Here is a 22,256-nt window from a genome sequence, read left to right as displayed (position 1 = left end):
TGGTCTTTTATTGCGATGAGACGAGGTGGATTATAGTGAAGGTCTTGGCCAACAGAGCGCTAGTCGGTGTCTGTTCTGAACCCTCTGATGGATGTCCATGCGGGGGTCTGGTGCCTTCCTCTGAAAAGGAGAAGTGCATAGACACCAGGCTTTAAAAAGGCTTTTCCCACTGCTAATCTTGCAGGCAGCATGGAAGCAAACTTTTTACCAATCCTCTCACCAAACACCTCCTATCAGAAGACTGACTGTCTCAGTAATCATCCCAAAAGAAAAGGTCCCATGTCTGACAATATGACCTTACATTTCCAACAGAAGGATACTCATCGTCAAGCACATCAATTCAACAGACAATTATTTCATTAAAATCCATTGAGCTCAATCTCAAATTAACCATCCTTTCACTGGCTGGCAACTCGTACGGAGGGCAGCAACCCCGGCACTCTATGACTTGTGCGTCTGACCCCAGCTAAATCTGCATTTTTCTTTCAATCTCTCCAACTAAAAGGGGTCTCATCACAGAAATGGGCTGTTAGGAAAGACCTGAAAAATGGTAAGAGTGAATTGATGGATGTTAACCTTCCAACTCTTTGCTCACTTGTTTGGCTAACAAATAAAGGAAAGAACGAAAGTTAATCCGCCCAAATTGGATGGATTGAAACTTACAAGTGAGGAAGGATAGGAAGAGTCCTTTCTTTCCTCGGGTTTCAATCCATCATGCCAAACAAGTAAATTATCTCATTCATCCCTTCTCATCCACCCTCCCTATCAATCCCACCTCAGCAACAGACCCGAAGGAGCAAAAGAAAAGTTCGAGCTGGTAACTTGGATGTTCAACAATTTCTTAATAGAGATTGGTCAGAGAATCTCAACTGTACAGCTTCTGCCTAAAATATATAAGATTCTAAAAAAATTCAAGGATGCAACTGTTCAGCATGGCTGGTGCATATACAAGGATGCAAAAGTTGCATTTTCATTAGGATACTTCTATAGTAAACCATACAGAATTGAACTATGGAAGTAATTCAGGGGACCAAAACACTAGAAGAGATTTGAGTACCTCCCCAGAGTGCAAGGCCATTCACCTTATGCCGGCATGTTAGTTTCTCCCTGTCCTTAAAGAGGGTTCAAAATGTTCCATATCAATCCTCATCATCAACAGCAGCATTCTCCTGCCTCTTGTCTCTAAATTCACCATCACTATCCTGCAGATCAGCAGAATTCTCTCGCAAAAGGCTTGACTGTGGCTTCCTCTCTGAAATCTCATCCTCGTCAGATTCTGACCATGCCCGCTTCCTCCTGCCTGCTGATGAAGGTGCAGCCTTCATCCAAAGGAGCAACACAGAAAATACATGAGAAAGGGAAATTTTCATATTTTAATGAACTGCTGCTAAAAAACAAACCGATTAAATAGCTACAATAAAACAAAGTTTAATTAACAATTACCAAGCAGCCTCTTAATGATGCTAAATGATGATTCACTAGTTCTAGTTCGTTGATTTCATGGACAAAGTAGCACATCAATAATATGAACAAACCTTAGCACCAACAAACTAATAAACCTTTCATAACAATTAGTAACTTATCAGGCATCTATAAAGAATTTACGAACTTGAGCAACCACTTAATCACAACACAGAACTTTGAATTGCTACAGAAGTTTGAATTGCTCCACAATCACTGGGTGCTTCCAGCAGCAGGTTTAAGATAGCAAGTAATGTAGCTAAGTTTCAACATGAAAAAACATTACTTTATTAGAGTTGCAAGTCGAAAACAAAAACAAACAAGTTCTTACTGCATCATCATCTGCATCAGAGTCTTCCAGCCCAGCTGCTGCAAGAACATCCTGCGCATTCTCTTCTGCATTGTCATCCTGATCATTCATTTGATATCCAGGCTCCCTAAAATTCACGTTGGCATCATCATCTTCTGGTTCATCATGATCATCCATCATGTCAGCTTCTTCCATCTCATAGCGTGACCTTGAGCTCTTCTCCTTCTTTCTCCTCTTTCCACCCTTTCTCCTCCTTTTCTCACCGTGCCCACCCTCGCCATCATCAATATCTGCCCTGTCCCTCCGCTTAGAAGCAGATGTGCTGCTCTTCCATTGCTCCTGCAAGTGCCAACATTATGCAGTCAGAATCCAGCATTCTTAAGGAAATATTTAATTTTCCATGGTTTGCTTACTATAAAACTAGAACACCTGGAACAACTTTTTTTACCTTCACACGCTCAAAATGCTCTTCTTGTTGCCGCACCCGTTTTAATTCATCCTCCTGTTTTCTCCTCTCTAACTGTAATACCGATATTATTAGGTTTTACCTTCATTCAAAAGTGATAGGTGTACAAGAAGCAAGAGCACAACAGCAGACCTGAAATTTCCTTTGTTCTTCAGCCTTGCGGCGGGCTTCCTCTGCCAATGCCATCTGACGAGCAAGATCTAGTCTCTGTCGGTTTTGCTGTTCCTCACGCTCAGCTGCTTCACGATGAACTATAGCAGCCTCTAGTAAATGTTTGCAATACTCAACATGGGTGTTGATTTTCTTCTCATCAAACCCATTAAAGTACAGGTTGGAAGCGGCAGATAACTGACTAAATAATCGGACAGCATTTTCCAGCTCATCAACAGTTGAACGCACCTGTTATTATAAAACCAAATTATGGTAACTAGATAGCTTTGTGATGGAGGCCAACAAAGCATATGAAAATCTGGTTGCCAGCCTGATTTGGAGTCACACCAGATTTCATCTTTGTGATCTGAAGAGTTTAAAAACATGGTCTGAGGGCTTTTACCCAATGACTGATTATGTTCCATCACATCAAGAAAAAAAAAAATTAACCTCATCTACAGTCCTCTTTGTCTTTTGTAGTGTAGATGCTGAGAATTTTTGCATTGCAACACCTGCATCAAACCTCAGTGTGTAATTAGAAGGTGTCAAATGGATGGCTCTCAATAAAGTTCTCTTGCAGTCCTGCCACTGTTCAGCTTCATAATGAGTGCGCGCCAAATAAAGAAGAATCTGAGAATCTGTATTATAAAAGAATTTCTGCAAACAATTCTGGTACTGCAACAAACAGAGTGTCATCAGCAAAAGATGCTATACAAGGGAACTTCAAAAGAATATTTATAATAACACTGCAGACATGCACGATCAGGCATAAATATGAATAAAATGAGATGAGCTCACCATCTTCACAGCTAATGCAAAATTTCCTTGAGCAAAATATACATGTGCCAAATTTATCCATACATCTGGCATCTGGACAAAAATGCTTCCACTTGCAGCTTCTTGGACCTATGTCATCACAAAAAAAACAAAGAATTCACTTAAAGGAAAAGAGACGGGACAAGTTTGTAATCCTATGCAAAAAATGAATAACTATTCTTCTTACCTGTGTAAAAAGATCTTTTGATACATCAAAGTGTCCTTTTTCTGCCAAGACTACTCCAGCACCATTGGCAGCATAAAGATTAGCTGTATGCTGAACCAGAACCTAAAACATCAAAGATTATTATGAGAACATTATTGTATTGACAAGAAATACATAGTATAAAAGCAACAGCCCGAAGGCTATAACCTAAAGAGCCCACATAAATGAAAGGAATAGCCTCATAATAACGTCCTGAACTCAATAAAACTGAAATTGTTAAAAGCTAAATCCATATTGAGGGCCCTGTGAGGATAAGCCAATGATGATGAACTATTTTCATCTAGTCACAGATCAAGCTTTTTATTTCCAGGGCCATTAAGATTTATCATCACATTCTAAGTGGAGTGTTAAAGTGAGATGAGAGGTTGTCAATTAACACAAAATTGAAGCAATATGCATGAAGTCCATGAAAATTATAAGCTGTTCAGATAGAAGATCAAAGTTTAAAATCAGCCTTCTTGCATATAGCTTTCATTCTTATCAATGTTTTTCTTTTCTACTCATTCAATCATATAGCATTCTTCTTTATGCGAGATGATTGCTAGAATAAGATTTCTATGTTATTTAGACATCACCTTGGACAAACAATACATAAAATACACTCCTTTTGAAAGTTGCTCTATATAGACCTTCATGAAATTGGAAGCATAAATTCTGGTTCCCTTCTGATTTATGTTTATTGTGTTATACATTTATGCAAAGTCTTGTTTCTCATCATAATCCTCAATAACTTATTACGAATACACTCAGTGGAACATTTCTGGGATGCAAACCAATGGCTACAGCAATATTGCAAATCAAGTGAAATAAAAGAATAAAATAAATGACTATAAGGTGCACTAAAAATATGATGTTTAAGGGTGGAGAAAATCCCATATAGAGAAGGGAAGTTTGGAAGAGTAAGGCATCCATACTCTGGTGTACAGTTCCTTGGCTTTTTCCAAATGGGTAGCTTCCAACTTTGGATTTCTTTTCTCATTACGTATTGCAGCGAAGTAGTTCCAGTTCCCCTAACAACGCCAAATAAGTATGTGAGATGCACGTAATGTTTTAGAAATAATGAAGAAACATCTATGAAAGCATTGCCACAACATAGTCACTAAAGAGGTGAGTGTGGGGAGAATACAGAATATCTAAAGAGAATTTAAAGCAGCATGCTCAATAAACAAGATACACACCAAAGAGAGAGTTGCATAAGAATCCTTCCCATCCGTTGCCTCACTAGCAGCACGGAATGTTTCTTTAGCCTTTACCCAGTCATCATTTTTAAGCTCCAGGTCACCAAGCATTGATAATGCATTTGGACACTTGTCATTCACAGTCAGAGCCTCATTTACCTTTAAAAGAAAAGGTTTATGTTCATCACAAAAGCATTTACAGAATTACATACATCTATGTAAATTTGTATTGATGATAATAACCAGTTCGATGCTTAATGGAAGATTGTTTCGAGCTTTGGCAATGGCAGCAAGCCTCAGATAAGCATCCACATAGTCTGGATACTGTACAAAGAGATAAAAAAGTTAAGACAAATCTGAAACATCACTTATGACTAAATACAGAACTATTGATGTCAAATCTAAAAATTTGAAAGCTTGAACTGCAGCAAAAGAGGAGTAAATGTAAGTTAGAATCACCAGTTAAAACCAAGATATGTGTGTTTTTTATCACTAATTAGCATTATCTAATACAGCATCAACTAGAGGAAAATTGAGTTCAACTATTACACAAAAAAACCAGCTGTTATTTCTGAACGTTCCTACAATGATCATTCTCTGAAGTTCAAAGTCAAAGCAACAGCTCCACTGATTTCTTTCTCGACAGTAAGGTGTTCTCAACTCTAACTTATCCGAAAAAATTTCCTTATTTCAATTGATGGTGGTATTAATCAATAAAACAGAATACATAAGAGAATATGCCTACTCGCACATGCGCACACACAAACAAATACCTTAAACAAGATGAGGCGGTATAATGTGCTTGCAGTTTCTGTGTTATGCAACTGCTCAAGTAATCTGGCCAAGTTAAATAATGTTGTGACTTTATTCCAAGACAGTTCCACAGAATGACCTTCCTCTTCCAGTCGACGAAATATCTGCATGTCCTTGTATTGAAGAAGAGATGAAGTTGCATCAACTTCATATGTATTTGCTTTGCCTTCAAGTAAAGTGAGCCATATGCCATCACCTAGAGCCTCTTTGAAATTTTGCAAAGCAAGCTGTATCAAGACATCACACTATTTTTTAGATTTCCAATCAAGATTTTAATGGCAGGAAACTAGAAGCAGAGGAAGAGGTTCAAAATCAGAGTGAATTGAAGATGTAAATTTAAAAAAGAAATTTTTTTTATATACTAAAATTGTACTAGCTTTGATGAAATTAAAAGAGAACTCTATAAACCTCAAGTTCTTCTCTTTCAAAATGAATGACTGCAATATTGTTAAGCACTTCTATTGGCACTTCTTCACCTCCCTTTTTCAGAAGACTGCGTGCCTGTAACAATATTTTAAACCTGAGTTATCCTAGAACAGATCCATGTACAAAAATGGAGCTTTGTTTAACAAAAACAGATAAATTCACAATAAAAAGAAATAACGAATAGACAGCCCTTACAGTTTTGAAGGCATCAAGAGCAGCTCCAGTGTCAGTTGAAATTAACAATTCTCCCAGATCAAGAAACGCCTGCATAATGATTGAGATTTTTTTCAAGTTGTCGATGTGAGAATAGAATGTAACTCATTGCATGATGCCTAATTAGTTCTAGCAACTTAAAGGATCTTGTAATTTAAGCATTTGAAAAGTTCAGTGATTGAATATTGACAATATTTATAAAGGGATATAGTGGCTAAAGGCCCTGTGATTCCAGCATTTCAAACACAGGACATTGAGCTCCAGGATCTTCTAAGATTTAACATGGTAAAGTGCTTTATCATATTTTTAGTCATGAAAAGAAAGGCAATAAACTCATTGATAGAAGCATAATAACTTTCTTGATGCAGAACCATCAACAAATGGCATCCCAAAAATCAGCTCTCCTACAGCTACTCTTCCAAAAACCATCTCAATGTAACAATATGATCAAAGATTATACAGGATATCATTTCCCATGATTTGTGCACCATACAGGTCAGTCCTTGTCCAGAATATATATCAACTTTTCAATTCCCTAGTAAAGAATACTTGTCAATCCAAAAATCATATAACCTCAAAGTTACAACTTACAACCCTCTGAAAGAACAAGCAATAGTGTCGGTTACCTGGGCATCACGAGGATCAATTTTTGCAGCCTTTCTCAAAAATTCCTGAGCCTTTTCAGTTTGCCCAAGCTGAACATATATGTGCCCAAGAACCTATAGGAAAAACAAAAATCCAGTCAAAATATAACTGTCACCATGAAGTTCCCATAAAACTGAAAGGACCTATAAAGTTGAAAAGGTAGAATTAAGCTAAAATAATAATTAGAAGCATAGAGTCCCCAAAATAATTGGAGGAAAGAAAGTGAATTAGAAAAAGAAAAAAAAAGCCACTAGCCCACTCACCTTTAATGTCTCACAGTTATCAGGGTAAACCTCCAAAACTTTTTCAAAATTTGACAACGCATTTTTAATCTCTCCCAGTTTCAATTGTACCTGCCCCAAACCTGTTAGAAACAACATGTTATGCAGAGAAGTGTTGAATTAAGAGACAAATAGCACTACAAAGCATTATGCATCAAAGATTCAAAATACTGCAAAAATGGATCTATTGCACAACATCTGATACAAAGTTTATATAGAGAAGAAAAAAGTTATTATAACTATAACCAAAAGAAGGGCAAGGGCTGTTGTTTACCAACCATAATAAGGAAACACAAATTCACTGGGCTTATTGACTTCCTTGACTGATGCCCAGTAGTATCTTGAAGCTGTTTCATAATCACCCTACAGTCAAGAGAAATGGCACCGCTGCTTAGTTGAAAGGGCCAAACAAAATTGACAGACTAAGCATGGCAGATAAAACTTGTTATAAATAAAATCCTGAGAGAAGAAAAACAATGAATACGGGAATATATTAAAGCCAAAACAGCTGCTTCTCATAGCATCATGTACAGAGCATTAAGAAGGTGCAAAAAAGGTGAAGTTCAAAACTTGTTTCTCAAATACGCAAACCAGATTAATGCTTACGCCAGGTATCACTGTATACAGCCTTTTGTTTGAGGACATTAAGAATATTCTTGTTGAAAAACTGGCCAACAGTAAGGGCTATCTCATATTTGGGTTATGAGAACAGGTTCAAATAACAAGACAGCCAACGCTAAAAGGATAGAGTGGCATGTGGAAGGCATTTCAAGGCAACAAGAAAAGGATAGTGAAGGTGAGTCAATAGGTAAGTCAATGAAAAGTCATTTTAAACACCATGCTTTATTTTGAGACCCATTTGCATACAGGTTGTGGAAGTAAAATCAAATTCACTCATGTGTGGCCTTGCACACACATACAAACAGCAAGATAAATCTCTAAATAGGAAACAATTTCCTCCACTTTTAACAAATTTCAATCACGGTAAGAACATGACATTTACTGCAATTGTATGAATAAAGATGGCAAATCAAACCTTGCTATGGTAAGAGCGAGCTAAATTGTAATAAGAATGTGACTTTGTTGGTCCATGATTTGTGACAGCAAGTGCAGTTTCAGTCAGTTGCTCAACTAAAAAATGTTGACCGGTGAAGAAAAAGTGATTTGCTAGATAATTCAGTGCCATTGCACAATAGGGGTATATCTCAAAAGCTCTCTGCATTTTTTCCATTCCTTTCCTTATTGCAGCAGCTGTGCAGACAGAATAAAGCAACAGAGTAAGACTGCTCAAAATGAGAAATTCATCTGGACAAACGAATAAAAGAAAAAATTACCAGCCCACCTTCATTTGTTTGCAAATCCAAAATTGCTAGTGAAACAAGAGCCTCAACATTTTCTGGATCCAACTGTACATGGAAGATCACAAAATATAGATACCGAATCAGCACAGAACTTGCAGCGTGAGCAGTATAAATCCAAAACATGTACAAATATTCATATCACTTGCCTGCAAAACCCTCTGAAAAGCCAGGCAAGCTTTTCCCACGTGGCCCAGCTTATAATGGCAGTGTCCTATGCCAAGTCTTACAGCTCCAGGACAATCAGGATAAGCTTGCAAGGCCCGCTGAACAAAAACCAAAAATAAAATGTTAACCTTGATTAAAGAAATCAATGTTAGATGGAGGATTTGTCATGACTCTTAGAAGCTCGTAACTTAAATAAAAACAAGAAACAAAATGTAAGAGTACTATGGATTTATAATGGAATATAGTTAAGATAAAGTAACAAACCTTAAACAAGGTCAACGATTCACCATAATGTCCACGACTGTACTCAACACACGCCTGCAAAAGTACAGGGAAAGTTATATAGAGATACAGCAACATTTGTACCCTACCACATGAAGGTAAGCTCCATCTCAGTCTCCCATGACAGTCGCTCACTAGGAAAATTTGAACGTTTTGGTCTCATTCTCAATTTATTCCCATAATTGCTATCTACCACCAGTGTTCCCACCATCCATGTTCAGGACTAATTCAACATGCAAGATGCAACATAGAGCCTCTTATGCGAAACTGCTATGCAAATTTGTGTCACATTTTCAAAAATAAGCTTGATTATTTTGATATTTGTTCAGCTTGTTTTCTTAATTGGAAGATGGCATAATTTCCAAATTACTCTTGTATCTTTATTCAATTTCATTTTTTATTCAAAATGTGTGTTTTTGTATTCTTGCTTTTCAAAAGAGAAGGCACAAGCTTGCCAGAAAATCAATAATATTGAATATGAACCACTACAAGCATCAAAATCAATGAGTTACACCTGACCGAGAAGAGCAGATACATTATCACGGTCTCCTTCCAGTACGATCCTAAACGCAGCAGATGCTTGTTCTACTTCACCCTTAGCCAGTAAAAGCTGACCTTTGCCAACCCAAGTAGAAGGCTCGTGCATGTCAATCCTGGAAGCTTTATTGTAATGTTTGGTAGCCTGTATAAAATACTCCTCCTTCTCTCTTTGTTTTGTCTCGACTTTTCCAAGATAGCTATAATAAGCCCCCAAAGCATTGAGGATAGCAATCCTCTCATATCTAACATCCGCATAATATTCATCAATTTCTGCACACCAACACCAACATCAATCACGAAATAATTTCAGTAAGTTCCTCGTCTCCACTATCGTTCTTCTTCTTTTTTTCTATTCGGAAAACAAAAATAAATAAAAAATAAAATTTCAGAACAATAGGAATTACCATGACTGGATCCTTCTTCTAATATCTGCCGAAATTGATCGAGTTTTCCTTGCTTGAAATACTCTCTCTGCATCAAATCATCAAATTAACCACAAAATACAATAACTATTATTTGAGAGATTCCGAAAAAGAAAAGAATAGGAGAAATCAGAGAGAGACGAACGGCGATGATGAGCCAGAGATCGAGAGGAGCTTGCTCAGCTTTGAGGATATCAAGAATATCAGAGGCGTCCCTAGGAAGCTGATCTAGAGCCACCCTAACTTCTTCCTCTGAGTTCTGCACCGGTATGTACACAAACGCCATTTATTTTCTCGATAGATTAAATTAAACAAAAGAAAAGGTAAATAGTTCTCTCTTTCTCACTCTGTGTCTGTGTGAATTTGGCTGGGGTTTTAGAGGAGGGAGAGAGGGGAAACAGTGGAGCGACAAAATTACAAAAAAAATTAACAAAAAGCAAATGGTTAGTGTTTAGTGTTTATTATGTTTATTTTAGGTTTGCTCTCAGATCGCAGCATCGAGCCCTTTTACGTTTCTTTGAGTATTTGTGAAAACGCATCTGTATTTTGTAATATTGCGTTTTTGGCCATTGACGGCTATTTCTTTTGTTTCTTTCCTTTTTTTTTTCTTTTTTCTATTTTAATCCAGGTATTTTTGTTAGATTGTATCAAATATATAATGACAAGACCATTAGATTGATACTAAAATCATGTATAAATTCTGTTTGATTTTATGTTTTAAAAGTATTTTAAAAAAATTAATTTTTTTTTATTTTAAATTAATATTTTTTTGGTATTTTTATATCATTTTGATACGCTGATATCAAAAATGATATTTAAAACATAAAAAATATATTATTTTGATATATTTTCAAGTAAAAATTACTTTGAAAACTATAATCACATTCACAATTATAATTTTTGTTTTTTAATTTAAAAGGTGGATTCAACTTAATTATTGTAAACCAACTTCAAGTTGCTTTTACTAAGATTTATTGTAGGTTGGTTGTAAAGCTTTGCTTATAAAAAATAGAGAGAAAGAACTATTAAAACTCATCATACTAAAATAACGTCATCCTTCTTGCACATCTATTTGTTTTACTCAAGCCAATCATGCTTTTTTCTTAAAAAATCTCTAGTGATAGCCTAATAAACTCATCCTTTTAATTGAAAATTAACTTATAAATCTTGGTAAGTAGATTAGATAAGGTTATTTAGCACATGGTTTTTATTTATTTTTTATGTTTTTTTTTGTTGTGATTTTTAAAAAAAATCAATATTGTAATTTGTTTTATATTTTGGTTTTTTCAATATTTATACTTATGAGGTTTTGTGTTTTATCTTGAAATTGTATTTTTATATGATTGTATAAATGAAAGCATCTTTCTATTTGTTTTTTTATGGTTTAGGAAAAAAAAGAACAACTAAAAAATTACATATAAAAAACATAGAAGGTGTTGATTAGCTAATAATCTATTTTTTATCTTAAAAATCCTTGCCTCATGGTAAGAAATTTACTAAATTGAAACATGGGTTCTAGTTATTTGAATTATTTACTTTAGGTTTTAGGATTTTAGGGTAGAATTCTCATTAGACTATTATTATGTTTGTTTTTTATATATATAATTTGTTGCTCTTGCTCAAGGTTCTTCTTGTTTGATTTGACAATAAACAATATCTTGATAATTTGGTGTGGATATATGCCTACCTTTCCAATAACAAAGCTATTGTTTTATGGTGAGGGAATTGGAATTTTCATAGCATAAAAGCAAGTTAATCTACACTCCTTCACTCTAATTATCTATACTTGTTTTAATTGCTTTAACAAAACCAAATATACAATACATGCTTCTCTTTTCCCTTGTTGTATTTGTTTTATCTATAAAGATATCTTGTGTTACTAAATAAACAATCATATATCTACCGTCATGTCTAGTAATTTTTAGGACTTTAATTTTATTTTATTTTTTTGTTATGAACCAATTTTGATGTGGGGGCTATTGTGAATATAATGATTTGTATGGTTGTCATTGGAATAGTATATTCACTAGCTAGTCTCCAACCTTCTGCCTATATTCCATCTTATTAATATTTGCATGATACATATTCTATAATGCCCTTTATTAACGACCTTACCAAGCATTAAGGTTCACCTTATGTAAACTTCTAAGTTTGAATTGTCATTGCTCAATATGTTGTAATAACATATGGTAGAAATTTCTTAAACTGATAGTAGGTTAAATATGGAGTCATTCACACAATCACATCCATTTATTTTTGTATAAATATGACGTAGACCATGATGCATACGCATATACATTTGTAGTGGACCATGTTATAAATAATAGCAACAACAATATGAATGACAATTACAAACATCCAAATTGTCCTTCGTATAATCAACTTACACGGCACATATGAAAGTCATCAATGTAAGACCTAAAAATACCATATTTTTTTGTGTGCATTTACACTAATATCAAATATCCTCTCTCTCCCTTTCTCCTCATAGAAATATATTATCATTTAGTTTTAATGATTTGAATTTGAAATTTGAATTGAGTTATAAGAGAATTGGTAAAGGATGGAAAATATAAAGGCATTTTAACTCTCTTTTACATCTATATGAAGCAATAATCCTAATAGCTAAAAGTTTATAATTTTTATTAGCAAGTTTTAAATCCAAATCATAAAAAGGGTTGTGGGATTTAGAAATTGGAGAAGGGTTACATGGTCACCTCCCACTCCATAGCTTAATGGGTTTTTCCAAGGATAATGACTAAATTACAACCATTTTTTTAAATTAAAAGGAGTGCACATTATTTCATCCTCTATAAATTCATGAATGTTCCATCATTTTTATTGTTATAGTTCAAAAATCATTAATGTTACTCATCCTTAACTTGCATTTTTAGATAGGTTTCTTACATCATTAACTTTTAATTAGAGCTTTTCCATCAATGTTTAGTTAATTTTTAAACATGATTGTTGTTGAAAAATGTATCTGATAATACAATTGCTATTGTTTTTTGAATATATAGGAAGAACATTTGAATTGAATTAGAAATATGAGTTCAACAATGTTTTTTAAACTATTTTCCATTATATAATCTACATATTATCTTTGCAATTTGGTTACTTATGAAATGTTTTGAGTTCAGCAAGTCACTTTTTTATAACTTATCATTGTATTCTTATAGTTTTATATCTTTTTTGTTTTGTTTAATCTTTTTTAGTCCAACAATTCAATTTTATAATCTGTTTATCATCGCAAATGTTTAATCTTTTTGTGACAACTTGAATTACTTTTAAATACTTCTGTTCATAATTGTGTTTTTTGAATTAAGTTATTTGTAAACCTTCGTTAAACAAAAATCTTATGGTACGAATGTATACTTTTGGTTGATTGTCTCAATTTGTGAAATTTAGAAATTTACTTGTTTAATGTGAATGAATTAAATTTTAATTAAGGGAGTTTAATTAAATGTAAGGATGAAATTGAAAATGTGAAAAGCTAATAACATTAGTCAAAATAAAAGAAAATCATGGCGTTGTATGTGCAAATAAAAGAAACATTGGACCGTTAGAGTAAATAATAAAAATTTATAGCTATATAAACATGAATAGTATTCTTCAATAATACTCTAGTGTCAGCTAAAGAAGAAAAGAAAAAGGGTGTGAGGAAAATGTAGAAATTCATTATAAAAACACAAAAGAGAGATATATTAAGTAATCAAAATGTATTATAAAGAGATTTGAACAAGAAAAATTGGTAGATTTAACATCTAAGCCCTTGAAAATATTTGACTAAGGAGTTCTTAGAGGGGAGGAAGAAAAGCGAGGATAAGGATGTTTTTCCAAGCTCTTAACCTTTCTTTTTCTTTGAGTTAGGTAAGAAACTTCTTCAAAACACTTAATTGAGATAGTTTTTGTGTAGTGTTAAATGGAAAATTTTATTGTATAAAAATTTTGAAATTGTATGTTAAGGTGTTAGATTATATAATTTGATTGTTGATTTATGACAGTTTATGTGAAAAATAATTGGGTAGCAACTCAATTTGAAAAAAATTAAAGAGAAATTCATTTCTCCTCTTAGACAAGGGTTTTGGACAAATAGAAGAAAAATTATAGTTAGACTATAGAATGCAATTAATAGATTAATTGTGTTAAGTAAATAAAAGATATATGGTAAAGTGATTTGGATCAATTGAAAGAAAAAGAATACTTATGCTTGAGGAAGGAGAAATTTTGGCTAAGGCAAAAAAATTAAAATTATTAAATTAGGTTGGTTAATTTACCATGGGATGTAGTTATTAACATGTTAATTTAATTATTGATGGATGAATAAGTGATTAATTTCAAGGAATGTAAAATGAAATATTATTTCCATATTAATGCATAAATTTAGCTAGGAAAAACAAAGAGATTTACAAGTCATCATCTTTGAATTTAAAAATTAGTTATGATAGTGAAATAGAAATTTGGTTACGTGTTAATGAGAATTTGAATTTTATACAATGTACCTACTGGTACAAGTGAGATCACGAGTATTATACATCAACAAGGGATATCTAACAAAATATTGGTTTCAAATTGGTGTTAGACACCTTAAAATTGTTGATTATTTATTTAAAGTTAAACATGTAAGTGAAATTTTATTTAATTTAAAATTCATGCTATCAAATAATATGTCGAGCTCGTTATCCTGGTTTATGGACTAGTGCCTGAATTGAGTCTATCTTTTATTATGTGCATTGTATTTTGAATTTTCTTACTACTGTTATTTTTAGATATGTGTAATTTTTACTGTTGTTGTGATTGTATGGAAGCTTTCTTTACAGGTACTACAACTTAAATATATTATTTACAGTGCAACATGTGATAAGTACCTAAATTTGTTGTTACTCAACCATAAAAATGAGTTAGCTCAACAACTAACATTCTCTACCTAACTTTATAGAAATTGATTCAGACAATTTAAATGAGAAAAATTGGATGAGACATTTAGATTAAAAGAATAACTTTTAAAATGTAGTTGGACAACTTCAATAAAAAATGTTCAACATTTAAAATATGAACTACATTGGCATTGATTCCTACATAAATGTTGAGTATGGGTAACTATAATGTCCTTTTCAACATTAAGAGTACATATTCATAAAATACTGCAAATAGTTGGAAGATGGATACATAAAAGCCTATATCTATAAACATAAGTAAGTTATATTTTTTTTTAATTTTTAGCTATACTAATTTAGGTATAACTATAATATTTTCTTAAGCTAACATTGTTAATTCCATCTTAGAATTCACAGTTGGTTGCATGTTCACAGGAATAAATATTGTACATGTGAATGAAGATTGTGATGCAAAAAATAAAGCTACATGTAATTCCATAAGTAAAATTAATAAATAGTTAAAAATATAGATAGTCAAATGCTTGTATATTATTCACGTTACATTATAAGTTTGAAAGCTGCAAACTCATATTCTCTCATATTTATCATTGGCTGATTTTGAAGGCTTGGAATCAATTTAAAAATGCATTTGATGATGAGGTTGGATAATATATATAAGTGAAGAAAAATTTTCATGCCCTTGAGGAATTTTATCAATCTTTATCTAATTGAAATTCCTCATGTTTTTTTTGCCTTTATGTTAATTTTGTAACATCATGCATTGATTGGTATTTTTCATTATGATTGATTACAATCCAATCAAATTAAGGCTAATGTTAGCTTATAACTTGTCTTTTTTCTTATATATATATATATATATATATATATATATATATATATATATAAAAGAAGATTTCTTGAAATTTCACACACACATAACATTTTACTTTGTTAGTGTTTATATTTATGATTTGGCCTTCTCTATATTAGTTATGAAAAAATTGAAGGAAAATCTTTAGGCATATAAAGTTCAAATCAATTAATAAGTTGAAGGTAATATGATGAATCTGTATAATTCTGAACTCACCAATAATGAGATCATTTAGTCCAATAAGTAGTAACATGTACAATATGTGTATAAAGGTTTCCTTATTTGTTAACAAATAAGGAAGTTTAACGCAATTTGATGATCTCTTATAATTTATTATACTCCTAAATACTATATATTATTTGTCATTGTAGATATGAAATTCGAATGGTTTAATGCGTTATTCAAAGATACTTTTGGTAAGAATTATGATAATGTAATGAAGCATGTTGTTAATTATGTTAATTATGGTGGTGATGATGGCAATACAGATGATGATAACAATGACAATGGTAATGACGAGGATGGTGAATCATTCTATTGGCGAGAGTTTGATCATTGTAAACTAGTATCATGCATGACCAGAGATTTCTCCTTGTATTATAGTAATTATATATAAAAAGAACTTTGTATGATTTCATACAACATGGTATGACATGGTTGAATAAAGTTTTACAAGGACATTGAAAAATGATGTGTCAATATATTTAGAATGGATGCAGTAATATTGCAAAGCATATGCTTTGATTTTGAAACACAATATATGTTAAAAGCTTCAAAAATAATGAGTGTTAGTAAAAAGATGCGCATATTTCTTTATGCATTAACATGAGGTGCTTCAAATAGAGAAATTCAAGAAAGATTTCAGCATTCAGGTAAAATTATTAGTAGGTACTTTAATAAGGTTCTAACAATAGTTTGTTCACTCGTAATATATGTTATAAAACTAGAAGACCTTGAATTTAGAAACACACCATAAAAAATTGAGATAGATATAAGATATATGCATCATTTCAAGGTAAAACTAATAAACTTATATATCATTAATGCTAAATATAAATTATTTGGATATTTTTTTCAATCATTTAATAATCGATGCTTCTTGTTTTTCATATAGCATTTCATAGGAGCTATCGATTGCACACATGTGTGTGCTTGTGTATTTGTAGAAAATCAAATTCTATTTATTAGTAGAAAATGTGTACTAACTTAGAATATAATGGTTGCATGTATCTTTGATATGTAATTCACGTTTGTTTTGGCAGGATAAGAATGTAATGCACATGATACACATATTTTTCTAGAGGCGATTAATAGTCCCAATATTAAATTTCCAAAACCACTAGAAGGTAATTACATTAGAAAAATTTAATGTTATTTTATGATGAAAATCTAATGTTATAGTAACTATTATTATGGCTAATATTTTTTTTTTGGAAATAACATATAAATTAATTACTTGTTATCATAAAGAAATATTATTTGGTAGATTCTGGATATCCAAATTAGTATGAATTAGGTTCATATAAAAGTAAGAGATATAATCTACTAAATTTTTAGTGTCAAAGGCAACCAAGAAGTTAGAAAGAAGTATTCAATTATGCCAATACACAATGTGATATAATGTATCTTTAAAGTGTGGAAAAGGAGGTGGAGAATTTTGCATAACATGCTCGCGTATCCTTACAAAATGCAAGTTTAGATTATAGTCGCATTAATAAAACTACATAACTACATTAGAAGGAAGTCCAAACATGTGGTCCCTTTTTATCTTTGATTTATTTTTATTTAAACATTAATTATTTAAAATAGATTAATTAAATAAGTGTGTGAGATACTTGAACTTGTAGGTATTTGATTTTAATTAAGATTAATTAAAATAAATAAGTTAAATAAAATTTTATAATTTTTTTATATATAAAATATCGTTCAATTTTTACCTAGTTTATGACTAAGATTGTATTTTTTTTCTTGATATTAATAGGTATTTTTTTTGTGAAATCCTGTATGTATGTATGTATGTGTGTGTGTTTATATATATATATATATATGTATATTCCATTGCTTTCTTATGAGAGTCTACTGATATTATCTTTTTATTAAATAAAAAAAGTGCTTCTAAGAAACAAAGTTATTGAAAATAACCAAGTCTATAACCCATGTTTCAAGATCGAATATCTTGATTCATATTTATTTCTCAACTTTCTAGTTTAGTCTTTGGTTAAATATTGTTTAATTTTTGCTTGATTTTTGAATAAAAATATAATATTTTTAACAATATAAGTAGATGTTCCTTTTGTGCAATTCTACAAAATCTTTATTTTCCTTGGATTTTATCCAATCACTTTCATGTGCGTGTATATTTTTATTATCATTTGATTAAATAAGAAATTCATTTTAAAAAATAAAATTATTAAATGCAACCAGGTGTATGGCCTATATTATAAGATTAAATATCTTAATTCGCACTGATTTCTTAATTTTTCTAGTTCGGTCTTTGGTATCGTAATGACCTTTTTTTTAGTTTATTGGCGTAAATGATTTTTAATTTATGTTATTATATACATGTATTAGCCTTTTGATTTATAATTAAAAAATTTTCTTAATATCAAAAAACACGTTAAAAATGTTTGTACTTTCATGTTTTTTTGTTAATCTTTTTTTTATCCAACCCGTGATAAAATACATGCCAAATAGCTTGTAGCTTTTCTATTTATATTCATATAATGATATTTATGTTCACACTTTAGGTTACATGCTAAGAGTTATTTTCACCAAACTATTTAAAGAAATTTGAAAAAACAATATATAATTTTTTTAAATTGGTATAATTTGTGAGGGAAACATTGTATGTGTTATTTTGATTTGTTTTTTACACGTGACAACTTGCTTTGGTTAGCATATAAATTATGTTTCATACAATAATCAAATGTATTCAATCTAATAAAATTTTTTTCTTAATTTTTTTTATATCAAATGTATTTAAAATAAGTATTAAGAGGTTAATAATTATTAATTTGTGATGATTAAATTCTATAACAATTATCAATCATCATCAAGTGCATAAATCATTGGATGTGTGATATATATGATTAAATTAAAATTTGGAAATTTTCATTTTATTATTAGAACATTTAACTTCCAATAACTATCCATTTAACTAGTTATATTACATTACAACTACAAACAAAATTAAAAGGCTTGAGGTTTTTAAATATTGCAAGTTCACTATAGCATCCCCTGTAATTTATTATAGACTATAATAATTTTTTTTTCATCTTGATTATCAAAATTTTCTTATTTTATTTTATCCTTTTGTGTCTATTTTATATGTTTTTTCAATAAATGGTTTCTATTCTTTGCATTTTATTAAGATGTGAAAGTTTTGATAAGATTTTAGTGCTTGATTTTGGGTTAATTTAATGAGTTGTGGTTTTAATTTGTATCCTTAAGACATGATTAAAAAAAAAAAACAAAAAACAAATAGGGTGCTCTATCTCAAATTCATGTGGAAAAGTTATCTTTAGTCATATATTTTTATGTTGACTTTGTTTTAGAATCTTAGTTTTTTAAGAGAGAAAATTATTGATCGACTATATCCTAACTATAAAAAAGTTATTTTTTGTGTCATTGAGTTCTATTTGATAAGAAAAATTTGATTGAAGATTTTTTTTACCCTTCATCTTACCAAAAAAAAAATAGATCAGTGTTGAGAAAGATTTTTTTGGTTTAATTTTGTGTTTTCTTGACCAATTTAGGGGTGCTTTTAATTAAGAGATTGGTTTGTTGATGTTCTAATGATGTTTATTAGGTATTATTTAGAGAACATAAGTTAAAAATGATTTTTTAGGTGCAATAAATTCCACCCTGATTTTTTGAACACATCTTTAGTGGTTGGAATATAGACAACGAGATGACAAGTCATCTATCACAATAAATGACGTGTCGTATGCTTTTTTTTATTTAAAGAAAAGATAGACAACATGCTTGAACCAAGGAAAAAAAAAGATAGGGGCTTGGCCTTAGCCTTGTAGGCCTCACACATGTCTTTTTTTAATATGGCAAGTGAGTTGGCCAACCTAGGCGTAGGCTCAAATGCCTAGTCTCTATTTTACCTTTATTTTTTTTATATTTAAATTGAAATTAATTAAAATAAATAAATTAAAAATATTTTTGTGATATTATTGTATCAACTATCATTCAACTTTTACTTGTTTTTTAATAAGATTATAATATTAGCATGAGTTTTTTTATATAACCTTTAACAATTTATTTTTTAAAAATTTACTTTGTTTCTTTCTTTCAAATGTTTGTTTTTTATATTGTATAATTAAATAAAAAATTTTTCTAAAACAAATCTTATTCAACCCAACCAAGTACATGACCCAAATCATGAATTTCACGGGTTAATTTGGCTTAATCCAAAATATCATCGTTTTAATATTTTAAAAAAGGTGAAATAACATATTTTCCCCTTAAGTTTAAATTGAAATTTATTGAAATAGATTAATTAAATATATTTTTAGGATATTATTTTATTAAATACAATTCAAATTTTACTTTATTTTTGAATAAAATCATAGCATCTTTTTATAATATTAGCAAATGCTCTATCTTTACAACCATTAATAATTTTTTGATTATAATTTATTCAATCACTTTCTTTAATATGCCTATTTTTAGTATCATGTAATGGAATGTAAAATAGAATAAAACATTTATCAAACCCAGATAAATCCATGACTTTGATCGTGGGTTTCACGAATGAATTTGAATTAACTCGGATCAATCCATAATGTGGTCATTTATTTTTTAAAAAGTAAAACAACATTGTATAACATTTATTTATTTTAGTTTCAAACTAGATTTTAAATGGGTTGACCGATTCATATTTGAATGACTCAATAACACGCTCTCAAAACAGGGCCTAACCTAAAAGGTCTTTAATTTTTAATTGTGATTAATTAAAATAAATCAATAAAAATTTATTTGTGATATTATTTTATAAATTATCATTTAATTTTTAGTTTTTTTTTAATAAGATTATAACTTTTTTCTAATACTAGCAAGCTCTGTTTTTATACAACCATTCATCATATATTTTAGGGTTTTTTCTTAGATTTTTTTCTATTTTTTTTGCATGTATATTTTTATTATCATATTATTAAATAAAAAAATAACTCTAAAAAATATTTTTTAAACTTATTCAGGTCTATGACATATGTAACGGGTAACCCGAGTCAATGAAAAACATTACCCTCTTAATTGTTTTTTTAAAAGGTGAAAACAATAGCATATTAACAACTTTTTATTAAATTAGATTTTACCATGTTAATCGAGTTATATTTGGACTCATCATGTTGAAATGAATGACATCAAGTCAATTCAAAATTAAACAATTTAATTTGAAACTCAAATTAGATAAAGGGTGATATTCGTTATATAAACAATTAGTTATATTTGATCATATCAAGAGATCATGTCAAATTAATTATTTTGTTTCAATTGAATTAGAAGTATTACTTTTTCTAAAACTATTGACACACAATTAAATAAAAAAATGACGTGATATAATATAATATTTATTTATTTACGTTTATCTCTCAATTTTGTTAAATGCACACATTAGATTTTCAATTCACAGTTGAAGATTTTCTTGGTTTAAAAAAAAACAGTATCAATGCCTGCATATTCTTTTATATATATATAATAAATTTTAATTTGATCCAAAACAAAGCAGAGCGAATGTAAGTTGACTAGTGCATAACTATTTGCTTTTGCCTCAACAATAATAATAAAGAATAGAAAATATGTTTTTTTTTTAATATAGGTAATGTCTCAATCTATTTTTATATAATAGTGTTAATTCTTGAATTCATATATTTTTATATTTAATTGGGCAAATTTTAATACTTGTTAACTTTCTAATATATCATCTAAACAAGATATTTAAGAATAAACCGAATAAACCATCAAAATATGCAATGTAACTTGTACATGAAAGTATTTATTTTATTTACAAAAATATTTTGAGAATAAAAAATAATATACAAATTAAGCAACTATTTCTGTTAATTGACTTAAGAATCTTACGAAAACTTAATATATATCTAAATATAAGATTAAAATATAGATTGAAGAATTTCAAAATAATATTATTAAAAAAAGAGTTCTTAGCTTTTTATTATAGAACAAGACACATTGTACCGTGGATTGCTAAAATATAATAATGCTCTTGGCCTCCTAATAGCTAAATAAATGCAAAATGAGAGGCAAAATGAAAATTTCATAGGTTCAATTGGTATTAACAAATTGAATGAGGTAAACCAATCTTTTTTCTTTATCTTTTTACAATAATACAAAGACTTAATTATCCTTAAAAAGAAAAAAAAACAAACAAAAAAAGGTTGGCATAAGAGGGAGGTTTGGTTTTTTTATATTTTTCAAAACAATAAAATAACTTAATTACCTTTAAAAGCGAAAAATTATTAAGCTTTCATATAAAAACTTTGTTATCTTTTCAATTTTTTTAAATAGTAAAATAACAAATTTACCTTTGAAATTTAAAAACTAAAGTTGTTGTCTTAAAGTTATTTTCATCTATTTTTTTAATGATTTTTTCATTATTATAAAATTCAGTCAGGGATAATTTTATAACTTAACAAATATGAATATTATTAAAAAAAAGTGATTGATATTTGGATGGTACCCATGCCTTTTAGGCATTGTCGTCTTGTGTTGAAAAACCACCTTCTA

The 22,256-nt window shown here is 30.2% G+C and overlaps 1 protein-coding gene across 1 annotated transcript; it reads right to left on the bottom strand.

Moving 5' to 3' along the window:
* Positions 1–822: 822 nt before the first annotated feature.
* Positions 823–10,184, bottom strand: LOC133689177 (protein CTR9 homolog). The gene is made up of 23 exons (XM_062108956.1): positions 9,901–10,184; positions 9,738–9,804; positions 9,308–9,603; positions 8,776–8,829; positions 8,493–8,609; positions 8,328–8,391; positions 8,022–8,236; positions 7,264–7,348; positions 6,968–7,068; positions 6,686–6,778; positions 6,042–6,110; positions 5,829–5,921; positions 5,381–5,647; positions 4,851–4,931; positions 4,608–4,766; positions 4,344–4,439; positions 3,391–3,492; positions 3,186–3,293; positions 2,838–3,062; positions 2,370–2,636; positions 2,220–2,291; positions 1,793–2,110; positions 823–1,319 (listed from the first exon to the last, which is right to left on the bottom strand). The coding sequence occupies exons 1-23, from the start codon at positions 10,039–10,041 to the stop codon at positions 1,140–1,142; spliced, it is 3,270 nt and encodes a 1,089-aa protein (XP_061964940.1). The 5' UTR covers positions 10,042–10,184; the 3' UTR covers positions 823–1,139.
* Between the last annotated feature and the right edge of the window lie 12,072 nt (positions 10,185–22,256).

Source organism: Populus nigra, chromosome 3 (genome assembly GCF_951802175.1).
Source record: "Populus nigra chromosome 3, ddPopNigr1.1, whole genome shotgun sequence".
NCBI lineage: Eukaryota > Viridiplantae > Streptophyta > Magnoliopsida > Malpighiales > Salicaceae > Populus > Populus nigra.
This window is presented reverse-complemented; position numbering and strand designations above follow the sequence as displayed.

Bases quoted from the DNA above. Each gene is read 5' to 3' on its own strand.
- LOC133689177 (XM_062108956.1), bottom strand. From the start codon at position 10,041: ATGGCGTTTGTGTACATACCGGTGCAGAACTCAGAGGAAGAAGTTAGG. The intron at 8,237-8,327 runs GTGGGCTGGTAA...CTGTCTGCACAG, and splicing joins GGATTTGCAAACAAATGAAG to CTGCTGCAATAAGGAAAGGA. The intron at 2,111-2,219 runs GTAAAAAAAGTT...TGGCACTTGCAG, and splicing joins AGCATTTTGAGCGTGTGAAG to GAGCAATGGAAGAGCAGCAC.